The sequence below is a fragment of the Notolabrus celidotus genome, chromosome 21 (assembly GCF_009762535.1).
Source record: "Notolabrus celidotus isolate fNotCel1 chromosome 21, fNotCel1.pri, whole genome shotgun sequence".
NCBI lineage: Eukaryota > Metazoa > Chordata > Actinopteri > Labriformes > Labridae > Notolabrus > Notolabrus celidotus.
The window spans coordinates 24892029-24908466 of record NC_048292.1 but is presented as its reverse complement, the minus strand read 5'-3'; the positions used below and the strand labels follow the sequence as shown (position 1 = coordinate 24908466).

The following is a 16438-nucleotide window of genomic DNA, read 5'->3' as shown; positions in this document are numbered from 1 at the left end:
TTGTGTCTTTTTGTCCTTTATATGAGCTCATACCTGGAACAGTATGACGAAAGCCAGCCTGGCAGCCAGGACACACCAGTACTGTTTGGAGAACGTGTATGCGTCTTGAGACCAGGGGGGCTCCCGGTAGTCTTTATACCTGGAGGAAAACAAAGGAGAATACCATGTGGATGATGACAATGGAGAAACTCAGATTTTGGTTCGTTTTATTTAGATCCATGATGAGAAAATATCTCAATGATCTCTGTTTGCTATCATGTTTGCAGTTTGCATGAGCAGCAGTGTGGTTAAAGATTAAAAACAAAGGAGGACAGCTTCTTCAGAATACAAAATCAATCTCAGAAAGGTGACACCCACGTGGTTTGATTGACATTTGATCATGTTTGAGAATTAGTGCAGAATCTAATGCCTGGTCAATACCAAACGGCAACCTCTGCTCTCAAAATATGAAGCCCATGTGGAAGTGTTATAAACTGCAATTCATCGAGAATCCGCTTGAGGCTGGCTGCAGAAACACCAGAAACCACATACACACTCATTCAAAGAAGACGATCTTTACAGCAGAAATAAACATGTTTACAGCCTGGTTGAAAAAACGGCTTGGCTCTAAGTAGCTAATCTCTCTATCAGCACACTCTGTACAGGGGGCATGACTGACTTGACTGACAGGCAGGGAACACATAGCTGTTGGCTAGGAGGCTCAAACCCCGCCTCTTTACGTCACACTATGCCTGGTTGAGTTCAGAATTGCCAATACGGCTCCTGCCGACGATTGGCTTCAAAACAGTCCTCAGAAACAGATGGGTGACGTCACGGATACTACGTCCATTATTATACAGTCTATGGTCCACACATGGGCGGGGTATTTTTGAAGATTTTCTGTGTTTTTTTTGCCTTTTGTCCACAAACAAACACAGTTTTGGGTCACTATAAAAGGTGTTTCACCAAAACGTCTTCCAAGGTGGAGTTTTATTTTGAAACCTCTGTTATGTGTGTTCATGTGGACAGCAAAAGTTGAAGTTTGGAAAGACGCTAAAAATGTCTGTTCATATATATTTGCGGGATACCGGCGTATGTCTGCGGTACTCTGTTTTATTCCCCTTTATTCAGGGAAAACTGGCGGTTCTTCATCATTGTCTACAAATAAATATATCAAGCTCAATACTCTTTAATTCCTCACTCTGTATAGAGCTTTTTAATTTTGTTAACAACTGCTGCTTGCTCAAGAAGATGCTCAATATGCATGCACACAATGCCCTTCCATGGTGATTGACATGACAGACTGATAACACATCATCGCCTCCTGCTGGCCTGGTTTGCTGATGAGAGTGTTTCAAACTGTTTCTGCATTTTTTTATTGAAGCCAGAGGATGGCATTCTGTGTTATCACAGATACCCGTCAACCTGTGGACCAGAGCTAAGAATCCTCCTTAGTGCTGCTTACATCCACAAACCCAAACGGAGTTATCTTTACCTGGCTGAGACGCAGCCTCGCTGAAAACATACTGCTCTCTTCACCCCAACTCAACGTACCATAAACTTTATTAGGATTCCTTTCCTTTGTTTTCATTGTAGTAAACACTCTTTATTGTGCTGGCAAAACAAGCCGCAGAAAACTGGAACCACATGTTGAGCTAACGGAAGGCAGCTTAAAGCGAGGGCGAAGAATCAAAGAGAGAGAGGGAAGAGACAGGAGAGTTACAGAAAGACAGGAAAGAAAGGAGGGCAGAGGAATGAGATGGTAGATAAAACGTGAGAGAGGGGAAACAGAGACAGACGAGAGTGATTAACGACGTAAGGACTGACTCAAAAGAGAACAATGAGAGAAGAGGATGTGTTGTGTTTGGAAGGACTGTCCAATTAAACACATCAACATAAGAATTGATTTCACCGGACAGGTTTAGATTGGTGTCATCTGGAAAACACCCACCCCCACATCCCCACATCCCCACACCCACGCACACACACACACACACACACAAAAGGATGTGACGCACAAATAGAGTTCCTAAATCATTGTGTTTGTCCTCTGTTGTTGTTTGTTCATAAAATGACACCATTGCAAAGACTAAATCTAATTTCAGGTCATCAAGATCCAACATCAGTTAAATAAGATAACTTCCATTTCTCCTGATTCATGACATCTGCACCTTCACTGATTCTCCTAGCCAACAACTACAGTGTTCCTGCCTGTCAATCAAGTCAGCTGTGCCTCTCGTAATGGGAAACTCGTAATCCTAATATCTTCGAAATTGCTGCATTCTGAAAATATTCACCACTCGTACAGTGTGTGCCGATAGAGAAATTAGCTACGTAGACCCAAGCAGTTTTTTGAACCAGGCTGTAAACATGTTTATTAATGCTGTAAAGATCGTCTTCTTTGATTGGGTGTGTATGTGGTTTCCGGTGTTTCTGCAGCCAGCCTCAAGTGGACACTTGATGAATTGCAGTTTCCGCATGGGCTTCATATTTTGAGACTGGAGGTTGCTGCTTGTTACAAACTGTAGATATGGTGCAAGTGTTGAATCAGGTTGGAGATACACTCACTGTTTAACCTCGCATTTAAATCTGCTGTGTCATGAATGTATCTGTGCACATATTTGACTATGCATAACGCGTCTTACTTCTGGCACCTCAAGAGGGCACACCAGAGAGCTCAGGCTGTATGCAACTACCAGATGTAAACACGAGACATGTCGGCAGTTATTTTGGCCGACACGTTTGTGGCAGTGCAGTGTCAGAGACGCGTTGCACAAATGTTGATAACCGTGGACTTGTTGTATCAGCTTGTTCTGACAACGTTCTGATTTTGTTGTCCCTGCTGCTGTGTTGACGGTCACATTCCTTCTGCCTCTACACTACCCCTACTGTTCATGTGCATACTGCATCTCTCATCCACGTCACATTCATTTTTGAGGATGTGCATATGGAGCTATTATTGTTGCAAAAGTATTTGTAAATGTGTATTATGAGCCACAAATGTGTACAAAGATCCACAAATGCGTAAAAACACACTTGTGTGAGGTGACTGTTTTAATGCCCTGAACTCAGGCTCACAGGCGCCGGCTGCTGGGTCGTGTCTCACTTTGCTCACACTAAAGACGTACCACAAGTTGTAATGTGGGCTTAGCTGCTCTTTATCTGGAAGGAAGACTGTGATGGATCATCCACCGCCTGCTGTAAGTACAAGTGTGTGGTTTTGAATAAGCTTTCAGTGGTAGTATAACCTGTCTTGTAAAAGTAAACTTAAAACAATGTAATCTTGGGTAAATGTTAAAATTGTACGCTTGTTCAGCTGTGTCAGCTTGACAGCTGGCGCCTGTGAGCCTGAGTTGTGGGCATTAAAACAGTCGCCTCACACAAGTGTGTTTTTACCAAGCGGCAACCTCCGGTCTAAAAACATTGTCCAATGCGGAAGTGTTAAAAGCTGCAGTTCATCGAGGATCCGCTTGAGGCTGGCTCAGGAAGTACCCGAAGTCACATACACATGAATGGGGAAAAGACGAACTTTACAGCAGAAATAAACATGCTTACAGCCTGGTACAAAAGACCAGTGTAGCCTGAATAGCTAATTTCTCGATGTCCTCTCACTGTGAGGGGGGTGAATTTTTTTCTAACGCGGCAATTTTGAAGATATTGAGATTACTAGTCTTCCAATGAGAGGCACAGCTGACTGTGGGAACACTGCAGCTGTTGGCTAGGAAGCTCAAACTCCGCCTCTTTACGTCACACTGGCTCCACAGCAGCAATATGGCTGCTGCCGCCGATTGGTCTAAAAACAGCTCTTCAGAAACAGATGGGTGACGTCACGGATACTACGTCCATATTTTATACAGTCTATGGTTTTTACGGATTTGTGGATCACACACGGCAGAACTGTCGCAAAAGCCAATGAGAGGAATGCCTCAGTTGTAGGCGAGGACTTGTGTCTAAGTGCTAAAAAACACTTTGACTTATAAGAGATTCATCAATAATATGTATTTGTAACTTATACATTTACAGATCTGTGTACAGGTTTGTGGATTCATGTACACATTTGGGAACACGTTTACATATTTGTAGATGTGAGTATGCATTTGTGAATCAGTTCATGCATTTTTGAATCTGTGTACGCATTTGTGGATCATAATACACATTTACAAATACTTTTGCAGCAATAATAGCTCCATAAGTGCACATCTGACGCACCAAACCAACTCTGGGGATGCATGGCAGCCATCATGCATTTGCGTACGGTTGTCAAGAGCAAGTACATCTCTAGCCTAAGAGGGATCTAAAAGCCTAAGGAATTCTTATTATCTGGGGGTCTTTAGTAGAAACATGTATGTACAGGACAATATCAGCAAATAAATAGGACAGCATGCTTCAGCACCCCTTCAGTCCTTCATTAAAAAAGCTCTACGTGTCATTTTAAATTGAGTTTATTTATGAGGTAATTTCAGTCTACTCATTCTTATGTTTGTCAGAACACGTCGATGTAATAATGAGCATACTGTGTGCTTCTTTTAAGAGAGTTGGATGCCAGACTGTATCTTGGCTAGCAGCGGGGACTTCCTGAACGAACAAAACTGCAGAAGGCCCCTGCCTTCATTCTAAAATGCTTCAGCATCCCTTCAATACATCATTAATAAGGCTCTACGTGTCATTTTAAATTAAGTTTACAAATTAAATATGACTTGTTGAGCTTCTGAAATGCTAAAAAGATCTTATTACCTGATCTATTTTTGCATTTCAATTTGATTTCCTTTCATTAAAATCTGTTCTGCCAGACCTTCAATTTCTCCCTATTCTGTTCAAAGCAACAAATATTGTTCCTTCAGACACTGGAAACAACATTTTTTATCAGAACTGTAAGATCAGGCTACAAATAAATCTTGCTTGGAAACTACTTCACTTCAGATTCACTTGTTAATGGATATCTTTTCTGCCTCCTGTTGATCCCAGCCTCATTGAGTGATACGCAGACACATAATGTCACGCTGAGCCCAGATTGAGCCACTGCTGCAGAACGGTCTCCGGTTTGTCTGTTGCAAAAGCGCCAAAGGGTTTGTCTGTACCACAAATCCAGAGCACAGTTGTTCACAGGGTGAATCTTAGGTTCTAACGCTTCTGTGTAGGAAAGCCTCAACTCAAGTGTGTGTTGCTAAAACACGTGCGCTGTCACCTCAGCAGTCCATGTGGATGGGCCAATGGAATCTGGTTTAATCTGAATTGATCACTTGGCAATAGTAGTGCTTAGAGCAGGGGTCTCAAACTGCCGGTCCGAGCTCCATTGCCTTTCCAGGTGAAGTCTGACAAAAATAATGATTCAGGGAATAAAAAAACACTTTCAGATGTATGGTTCTTTCTGGAACTTTGGAGTGGTTCTCCACTGGTGGAAAAGAATTTCCTCCTCTGGTTTCAATAAAAAAAAAAAAATCCTGTCCACACAGATGTGCCCTCATATAAGAATTCACAGTATATCAGTGTACTGTGAAAAGGCCAAAGTCAAACCCCAACAGCTGCTCAGTGCACTGTAGGGATGTAGGTGTTGACATTTTTCAATTCTTAACAAAGCTACGTAGTTATCGTTCAGCCTTTCAACAGACTAATGGTTTAATAGGTTGTTGTTCCCTGTGTGGTATTTTTCAGTAAGTCACAGGTATCATCACGTTTTGCTCAGAGATAATACTCCTCATCTGTGTAGAGGACTGAAGAGGCCGTTAAAATGCAAACCAGGTGAAGTAACGTCACCTGTGGCAGTTGGACAATTATGATGATAGAGCTGCAACTGTTGAAACAATTGGCTGCAGAGCAACAAGCAAGAGAATGAAATGTAATGATGTCAGGTTGCAGCTGGGGTGTTTCAGATGCTCAGCAGCCAAAGGAGCGTAACCGAACCATGAAATTTAAAGTGTGGAGGGGAATAACTTTGATTCTTGGACGTTATTTCTACTGAACCAAGTTTTTAAATGATCAAAACAATAATCATTTGAAAAGAGAGTCTACATCAGTCCATTTACTCCAGACAAACATCTGGTTCAAGCATCTGCATCCACACTGAGAGCCCACTGATGGTGTACATGTGTGAAGTGATCAGCATTCAAAACAAAGATCAATTGGTTTGCTGTGTTTATCAGAAGGGCCTTACACTCTTAATCCTCATCTTAGGAGTACTCTGTTTTGTAACTATTTGGATGCATTTGGTCATTCTCACATGGAACTAAAAAGAACACAGCAGGTTTCTGAGAAAGCTGTCGTCTTAGCAGAGCAGCATGCTGAGCGGACGTTAGTGCTGGGTCTGAAAGTGCTTAAAACCTGCTGCGCAGAACCACATCCATCAAAAGCAATAAACAAGAAATTGGTGGCACTTTCACACTACTTTCTTATTTATGTTGTGTCTACTGCCAGCTTCAATTCCTTTTATACATGAATCAGAGGAGAAAAACATGCTTGCATAGATTTGACTCATACATGCATTTGATACGATCTAATTATTTGTGGGCATGTTTATGATCTGAATGATAGGACTTTTAAACAATGTTGATCTGGTGGAGCCGTTTAGAAGCCTCTGGATATGTGGCTTTAAATGTTAAACTGCATGAAAGTCTCATCAAGAATCCTCAAAAATCCAAGTGATATTAAACCTTCACTTTTAAACAACCAGACCCAAAATCAGTCCATGTTGCTGTTGAGACCATAGAATGTATAAAACATGGTTGTAGCCATAGTGACATCACCCATGGTATCTGGAGAGAGACATCGAGCCAGATATGCTAACCAAACCTAACTTTCTCTCATTTATAGACACAGTAGGAGGCGGAGCTGAGGCGGACTTTGAGCCTCCGGGCAAACAGCCAGAGCGTTCCCACCCGTCAGTCAATTAAGCTGTGTCCCTCATTCTGCAAAGTTACTTATTACTCTCTTTTTAATACAGGTGCATCTCTACAAATAAGAATTTCATGGAAAAGTTCCATATTTTGAATCAGCTACTGAACAAATTATTATGTGACAAAGGAAACCCAACCCACTATCACTGTTATAAACAATCATACTTTTCATTTCTATATCTTAAATCCTTTTTGGATTGATCTTAGGAAATGTTTTAATCATTTTGAGATACTGGATTTCTGATTTTCAGGAGCTATGAGACACAATCACCAAAAGTCCTGAAATATTTCACTTTATGTGTAATGGACATCAAAAATATCATTGTTTGGAAATTAATTACTAAAATTCTAATTTTCCAAGTTTCACCCGATCTCCCCTGATGCTTTTATTTTCTTGAACTGTTTTTATAGAGGGCTGTTTGCGATTTTCCATCTTTTTTTTGGTCGTATTGTCTGTTTTTAACCCTGTTTTTAGGTGGGGTTTTTTGGACTGCAGGAACTTTACCCCTGAACTACGTGCATTTAAACCGGAGGAACCAGGGTCTAAATTTAGTTCAGGTGTAGTTCCTGGGAATGCAAACTAGTTTAGTTTTTATTAAGATTTCAAAATATCCTCATCAGATATTTAATGATCGTCTAAAGACGTTTAGGAGGGATGCATCAGGCTGAAAGTCTCCAGTTAACAGGGTCGCGGTTTAAACTTAAACATCGGCCGATCTCTGCCACGGCTTTTTGAGCTCAAAAGGATTTTAAAGCCGTGTTGAAACGTCTTGGCTACTCACGCTTATCTCCTCTCACGTGTTGATTCAGTGAATCCATCTGTGATGAAATATAGCACCATCTAAAACAGCGCCAGCTGAGTCTCTTCATGCTAACAGGCTAACTGTTGTGTTGCTCATAATGATACCTGCCTGTCCGTCTGCTTCTATGGTGTCATCTGTGATGAATGGCATTCGTCTTTGTTTTACTGCCCTCTACTGGTCTGGTGGTGTAGTGCATTTACATTTTTCCCCTCCATACGTCACTGGCCTGATTTGCACAATCTACCCGGGACTTCAGCCCGCGGTCCAAACGCAGACAACAATGGGGGCACAGGAACCTTTTAGTTCAGGGGAAAGTAGTTCTGGGGGCTAAAAGACCCCGGAACTCTTGGTCGAAATGCACCTCTTTACTGTTAGAATGATGTGTCCTGTAGCACTTTGAGATTTGCTCTGAATGTAAAGTGGGTTATAAATAAAATGTATCATTATTATCAATTAATTTATTGAGATGCAACTAACAAATGTGTTACAAGAACCCCTCACCACCAACCCCACCCATACAGTGTGAACAAATAAAGAAATAAGCTACATACCTAACACTGTTCATGGAACCGGGCTGTGAACATGTTGATTTCCACTGTAGAAAAGTGTTAGCTTAGGACCTAAGGTGGATTTCTTGGCTTTTGCAGCCTATATTTATTGGATATTTTCAATTTGGAATGAAACTTTTCTATGCTTATTCTCAGGTACACAAGACCCAACATTACAGGGTCAGATGACTGCTGTGGATTTGGGTTCCTAGTGGCATTGATGCAGTTACAGTTGAAATTTTATCCCTGCATGGCTAAATACTTGAGAATTAAATTGAGGCACTGAGCTGGCCACATTTGAGGATGTTGGGAACAGAGGGAGACCACTATCTGACCATCTATCAACCCCCTGAAGATGGGGAGTAGAGCAGTAAAGGACAGGGTTGACTCTGCTTGGCTTTTTGTTACGGGGTCAGTTTTCATGACAGCTATGTTAAATGAGTCAGCCTTTGCCTGTGGGATGCACAGTACAACATATAGCATGCCTTTCAAGTCAAGAGCATGGCAGACAGTCCATCTCATTGTTAATCTTGAGAACATCTTTAAGCAAAAATGTATCCTCCCAAACCACTGAATGTTCAGAGAAGATGGAAGAGATTGAGATTTATGGACAAAGATGTGCGTTATGTAGAGCCTGTGCTTAAGATAGAGTGAGCTTTCAGTCAGCATTAACTCATGAGCATTAAGGACTTCAGATAAACATCACACTGAGTCCAAATCTAATTACATTTTTCACTTATCTTACTGCATGTAGCATGGTTCTGACACCTAAATAAAAGAGTTGATTATGTCATGACATGTTGTTATGCCCATGAATGTACTGAGATATACTGAACTGAACTCAACTTACAGAACATACTGTAATTTTCCTTCCACTGTAGCTGCTTGCTGCTACCATATGATGTTTTTCACTCTATGTTAACCATAGAGAAGCGATGACAAGATGAGGGGCATTATGAGACAAGGCCGTCAAAGTTGAGCACTGACCCCAGCAACATAAGGTACATAGGAACGTACAAATAGGAACTGAATGTTTTATCATAAGTCATTATAAAGTACGCCTTAATTCTCAGGGTAGACATCTACCATGTATGTATGTTTTTATAGTTTTGAACTGCCATGTAAGCAGTTCAGGACAGTATTACAGGATAGCAAATTGTATAAATTTTTTAAAAAGGTATATTTGGGGACATTTTTGCAGCCTCTGTACATGGAGTATGTGCTCTAACGGCTAAGCTAAACCTGCAGCCCTTAAGAGGGGAACTTGGAAAAGGGATCAAATGACACCTTGCATGATTGATCAGACACTGAAAAGACAAATGCTAATGAAAAGTAGAGGTAGATGAGAAATAATAGACAGCTAAAACAATATGTGTAACAGAAACACAAGATACATGGGCTGTAATGAAAATGATTAGCAATTAGTGAAGACATCCCTCCATTTTATCCCTTTATTGTATCATTTTAATCAACAGGCCCTTCCTATTTTTAGTGCATTTTATAGTCAATCCCCTATACCTCCTTTTTTGTAATATTTTATTTGATCTTTTATAATTGTTTTTATCTCCAAATCACAAATGATCCTATCGTATGACTTTGATACTCTTGATGCCTTGTTGTTTGTTTGTTGTTTGTTTTTTTATTAAATGTCACTGTAACTGACTCGATATCACTGTAAATGAGGGTTGCCCCTCAATGATCTCTGGAGTATAAATAAAGGTTGATATGATATGATATGATATGATATGATATGTTACACCCTCATCCCCATGCTGATTCCCTACTGATAAGCTTAATAGCCAACCACATGGCTTTTAGTGGCCACCCATAGGCTGTATAAAGGCAGTACAGGTGTTAAAACCTGCTTCCTCCGTTATAATAGATGGTTCATGGATCAAACTAGAAAATTAAAAATACACATCAAATAGTTTTTCACACACACGCACGCACGCACGCACGCACGCACGCACGCACGCACGCACGCACGCACGCACGCACGCACGCACGCACGCACGCACGCACGCACCCTGTCCATTACTGCTCTACTCCCCATCTTCAGGGGGTTGATAGATGGTCTCCCTCTGTTCCCAACATCCTCAGATGTGACCAGCTCAGTGCCTCAATTTAATTCTCAAGTATTTAGCCATGCAGGGATAAAATTTCAACTGTAACTGCATCAATGCCACTAGGAACCCAAATCCACAGCAGTCATCTGACCCTGTAATGTTGGGTCTTGTGTACCTGAGAATAAGCATAGAAAAGTTTCATTCCAAATTGAAAATTTCCAATAAATATAGGCTGCAAAAGCCAAGAAATCCACCTTAGGTCCTAAGCTAACACTTTTCTACAGTGGAAATCAACATGTTCACAGCCCGGTTCCATGAACAATGTTAGGTATATAGCTTATTTCTTTATTTGTTCACACATACACACACACACACACACACACACACACACACACACACACACACACACACACACACACACACACACACACACACACACACACACACACACACACACACACACACAATGGCAAATTTTCAGTGCTGGTGTAATATGTTAAATTCTTTTGGTCCCTGTTAACACTTTGGCGGCAGTGTTTTGGATGAGCCGAAGTTTACGAATTGACCGTTTGGGATGTCCAGAAGAGAGGGCATTACAGTAATCTCATCTGTTGGAGATTGATGCATGAACCACATACTTAGAGTCAGATTCAGACATGAAACACATTGGTTTAAAAATGTTCCTCAGGTGGTAGAAGGCTGTCTGTGCAACAGCTGTGATGTGATGCTGGAAGTTTCAATTTGCATCGATTATGACACCAAGGTTCCTCCTGACATGCTCACTGTGCTGAAGAGGGAATACACATGGAATGGATGTATGCTCCAGCATTTGTCTTTGAGGGTCAACCAGAATTTTGGTTTTGTCTTTGTTTAGTTGTAAATCATTCTGGGACATCAGCAGCTCATTTCATCAATGCAGTTGACGACGTGATTTATAGGACTAAGGTTTTCAGGCGAAAGTGAGGGATATAACTGTGCATCATCGGCATAGGAATGGTAGAGATTGAGGTAATTTAGGTAATCTACCCATTCTTATTTTAGTCAGTCATTTATTCAGTTGGATGCCACACTGTTTCTTGGCCAGGAGCGGGGACTTCCTGAACGAACAAAACTTCAGAAGGCCCCTGCCTCCATCCAGGAATGCTTCAGCACCCCGTCAATACATCATGAAACAAGCCCTACATGTTATTCTAAATTGAGTTTATAAATGAAATATGACTTGTTGAGCTTATGAAATGCTAATAAGATTGTATTACCTGATCTATTTATCATTTAAAATTGATTTCCTTTCATTAAAATCTGTTCTGCCAGACCTTCAATTTCTCCCTATTCTGTTCAAAGCAACAAATATTGTTCCTTCAGACACTGGAAACAACATTTTTTATCAGAACTGTAAGATCAGGCTACAAATAAATCTTGCTTGGAAACTACTTCACTTCATGTTCACTTGTTAATGGATATCTTTTCTGCCTCCTGTTGATCCCAGCCTCATCAAGTTATACACAGACACACAATGCCAACACTGAGCCCAGATTGAGCCACTGCTGCAGAACGGTCTCTGGTTTGTCTGCTTCAAAAGCGCCAAAGGGTTAGTCTACACCACAAATCCAGAGCACAGTTGTTCAAGGGGTGAATCTTAGGTTCTAAGGCTTCTGTGTAGGAAAACCTCAACTCAAGTGTGTGTTGCTAAAACACGTGCGCTGTCACCTCAGCAGTCCATGTGGATGGGCCAATGGAATCTGGTTTAATCTGAATTGATCACTTGAAAATACTCAACTTTCCAGGTGAGGTCTGACAAAAATAATGGTTCAGGGAATAAAAAAATACACTTTCAGATATATGGTTCTTTCTGGAACTTTGGAGTGGTTCTCCTTTAAAATTACAGTCCCACTGGTGTCCCCAATTCAGTATGAGTTTGAGACCCCTGCCTTACGGCCAAATTCAACCAGATCTGTCTCTGGTCCATCTCCGATATGTCTAGGCACTGATCTAGTCAATGTGTTAACTCCCACTGGATCTGCTTTGTTGTGTTATGGCTGCGTCTCTGATCCGGCAGATTGGAGCACTCCGGATCAGATACGCAAGACTTCTATTATTGCTGGATCCCGTAGCACGACGCATCAATCAGCACAAAGAAGATGAAGCGGGACAGGAAGTCAGGCACCAAAACAAAATGAAAACATCCGGTTAATTTTCAGAATAAAGCACTCTGTGTTATCACCAGATCGTATTTCACTGAACTACAACAACAAAAATGTCATTTTGAGTGGAGGAAGGCCTGGAGTCAACAGGTCAGAAGTTTTCAGAGGACCAGAAAGACAACATGGATGAGGAGGGGAGGAGGAGAATTGTTGATTCAGTAATTATTGCAGGAAAACCTCGGTCCCATTACTCTAGCTGTCCCGTGGTCTCCTCCGTGCTGTGTTCGGAAATGCAACCTGTGGGTGTTGACGGACGAGAGAGCACGGAGCAGTAACACAGCGGATCGGAGACGGACCGGACATGGATTTGGTGGAAGTCCCGTGTTAGAGTCTGTTATTTACCGTCCTGTGAAGAGTTTTTCACTGATTTTGAAAGAGCTTCACTTCACTACTGAAGCCTCCTCAGGACCTACAATCAGATTACCTGTGACAAGACTGGTTATTTCTTTAAACTGAATTTTAGTATCTGTGCTCAGGTAAGATGTTCACTGAAATTAAGCCAGTCGATCTTCAGCACTCACCCTGAAATGTCTCTGTTTTGAGCTCTGCTGGTTTGGCAGTGAGAAGAAAGTTATCAAGAAGGAGGAGGTTTTTTTTCTGGAAGATGACTTTTCTTTTGACGTAATGTTTTGTCCTCATGTCTTTTACGGAGACACTCTACAACCCGGGCTTTGCTAGCTAAAGGAGCTACATGTCTATGACAGTATTTAATGTTTATGCCGGCGTGTGAAAGATTTAAACTGTCATTTTTTGGGACACCAGAGCTCACATCATGACACCCGGTATGCCTATTCACGAAGCTAACTAACATTATATAACTCAGTTTATACGTTAATAATTTGACATGACTCAAAACATGACCTCATCACTCTGCATCCTGTAAACAGTTGTCTTGAGATAAGAAAAGTTGCATTTAAAATAAGATCTTTATTCATTAATTTGCTTCCACAATGAATGCAGAGCAGCGGTGGTGCTCATGGGAAATGCAGTCTTCATCATGGAAAAAAACCACAGATTTCCCAAGAATCATTACAACATGAAAACTGCTCACAGTGCCTTTAAGACCCGACTTGAAAATTGGTTTCTCCTGCAGTTTGAACAAAGCCAAATGTCAACCATGAAAAGTTCATTAGACATACCAAATAGGGACCTGTTTCCTATGGAGCTTAAAATGAAAACAGAGAAGGTATGCAGGAAATTGCTTTCACACTGGAAACTGTCTCGTAAACACAGGAGTCAAACATGTCCGATTAATTAGAACAAAGTGTGACATTTAAAGACTGACGTCCAAACATACAGGCTGTCAGGAAAAAACCCTCTGAAGCTGAAATAAATGAAATGAAATGATTGAGCTGTCTTACTGAGCACTTGAGTAGCTGTATAGAAATGATGAAGAGGAAGGGTGAGATGTGTGTGTGCATTGTGTGAGTGTGTAAGTGTGTGTGTGTATGTGTGTGTGTGAACTAGTAGGGTCTTATGGTGTTTGCTTCCTTCTCCTTATACAGTCATGAGTGAGGAATGCTGTCTGTGAGAGTCAACTCTTCACTTCCTTTCTCTTTTTCTTTGATCTCTTCATCTTTGTCTCACTCACAAATAATTTACTGTGTTTCTTAATGTGGGTCGACTTCAGTGTGGACCAAACTTTTGAATAAGACCACCTGTCCTGAGACAGATCGGTCCATTTCACTTTACTTCCCAAGGTGGAATCTAACATAAAAGTAATTATCAAGGAACCTTTTCTCCTTCTTTCTCTCTCTGTGTGTGTGTGTGTGTGTGTGTGTGTGTGTGTGTGTGTGTGTGTGTGTGTGTGTGTGTGTGTATTTTTTAGACACTCCATCTTTGGTTATAATAGTCGGCAGCAACTGGAGCATCTAACTTAATATTCTTTCATAAGACCACTCAGCGAGATTATGTGTAGTGTGTGAGAGTCTTGAGAATGTGTGCATGTGTGTGCGTGTGTGCGTGTGTCTGTGTGTGTTCCTGAAAGTTCCTGCTGCCAACACTGCGTCCTGGGAACCAGCAATAAATTTACAGACAAACAAGGGTCAGACCATTCCCATCCTTAAAATACACACACAAACGCACACACTGGCCCTCAATCACAAACTGTAGCTGCTGTCAGGTACCAGTGTGTGTTTGAGACCGAAGACCTGAAGCCAATTCATCTTTTAATCTGTGCAGAATGTGTGTTTTTTTTAGTGTCTATGATGCATGAGGTGCCACTGATAACTGGGGTTGCTCTAAATCTCTATTTGTCTCTATTCCTCTTTGTCTGCAGAATGTTCTGAAGACACAAAAGTTGAGTTTCTCTTCTCACTTTCCCCCCACAGCACAGGAGCAGCGTTTGAGGGTGATTGTTGTTAATGATGTAGAACTCTTCCTCAGTACATGTACGTGAGATGTGGAGGTCAAGGGGAAATGTATAACCATTACCAAGTGATCATGGATGGTGAGTTCTCTTGGGTTGATAAGTTATACAAATTCAAAGCTAAATTAAATGCCATCACTTCCATGACGCTGCTGTGGACAGGTGTCAAAGTGTGATTACCCTACGTTGAATTTGCACAAGCATGATTTTACATTTACATTTACTCCAGAATGCAGCAACAAGCACACAGAGTGAAGTACAGCTTCTTCTTTAGATGCACCAGAAGGAAACACAATATCGGAAATTACATTATAATCCTCCACATTACTCCTTGGCCCTCACTTGACCCCTCCAGTGATGAGACTGTAGCAACAGCCAGCTTCCTGTCAGATTAGAGGAACAAGTGCAGTCCTTGACAGGCAGACCACAAGTCCAGAAAAGTGTCCAGGAGGAGATGATGATTCACAACATGAGCGATTGAGTAATCACAGCAGTTTAAGGTTTGGTCATATTTCTTGTTTTATCGTCTCTAATTTATCTGATTATCTTGTGTAAGCATGCTTTGTTTCCTTTATATCACTGTACAACTTTGTGGGAAATATAATGGGATTTGAGAGCAATCAATGCCAGTACATGTCAGAATCCAGAGAGAATGTCTCCCTGTAAACTCCTTTTTCCTTCCCCCTCTTGTCCTATCTGTAGTGGATGTCTGAGGTCAGCCAAACGACAGTTGTTCCTGGCAGGGGGTATATTTTCTCATTAATAACTCAGCATGGGCAGAGACCTGGAGGGCCTTCAAAGAAAATCCTTTATGAGAAATAATTTTTTCAGTATCATCAGAAATCAGCTGCTTATCCAGTTAGTTAAATCAAAGTTAATTCTGTACAGCAGGAGCCTGTCATTGGTTTCTCTCAGACAATTTGATAGTAGCAGTAGAAAAGGAGGTTTTATAGATGAGCCACTCAGCAAATATTTATTGGATCAGCCCATTTTATGACACAAGCATATAAACGTACCTAAAGAAGAACATTTTGTTGTGTCTCTACAGATTGGCATGTTGGGATATGCCTTACTGTACCTGGAATCTAAAATATCACACATACAGAACTGTATGAAACATACAAAGAAACCAAATTGAAACTCTGGAAAAGTGCAAGTACTGCCACATTGATCAGGTATGTTTGGACATCTGTGGGTATCAAAATTATCTTTGGAGTCCTGCACACCATATTTTGAACATGCACTCAGGTTGTATATTGTTCAGTCATATACAATTCAGTCACTGGTGTAGCTGTGCAGCATTATTGGAATAATAAATCCAAGGTCATGAAGCACATTTAATTGCATTCATCGTATTCTCCAATCAGACACTGGTAGATTTTTTTACATTGTTAATATTCCTCCACTGGCTTCCCATCACCTCCACAATACAGTACAAGATCCTCCTCATCGCCTACAAAGCCCTCCATAATCTAGCTCCCTCCTACCTCACTGACCTCCGCCCCACCAATGCTAACCTCCTCACCCCTCTCACCAAACCCAAGCACCGAACCTGGGGGGACAGGGCCTTCTCTGTCGCTGCC

General features: G+C 41.3%; 1 protein-coding gene across 2 annotated transcripts in view; it reads right to left on the bottom strand.

The window, feature by feature from the left end:
* Positions 1 to 16438, bottom strand: part of ano2b (anoctamin 2b) — a 107501-nt gene that overhangs the window by 2181 nt on the left and 88882 nt on the right. For both annotated transcript variants that reach the window (XM_034674095.1, XM_034674096.1), the window contains one exon: positions 34 to 139. In XM_034674095.1, the coding sequence (XP_034529986.1) occupies positions 34 to 139 (106 nt within the window). The remainder of the gene's footprint in view (positions 1 to 33; positions 140 to 16438) is intronic.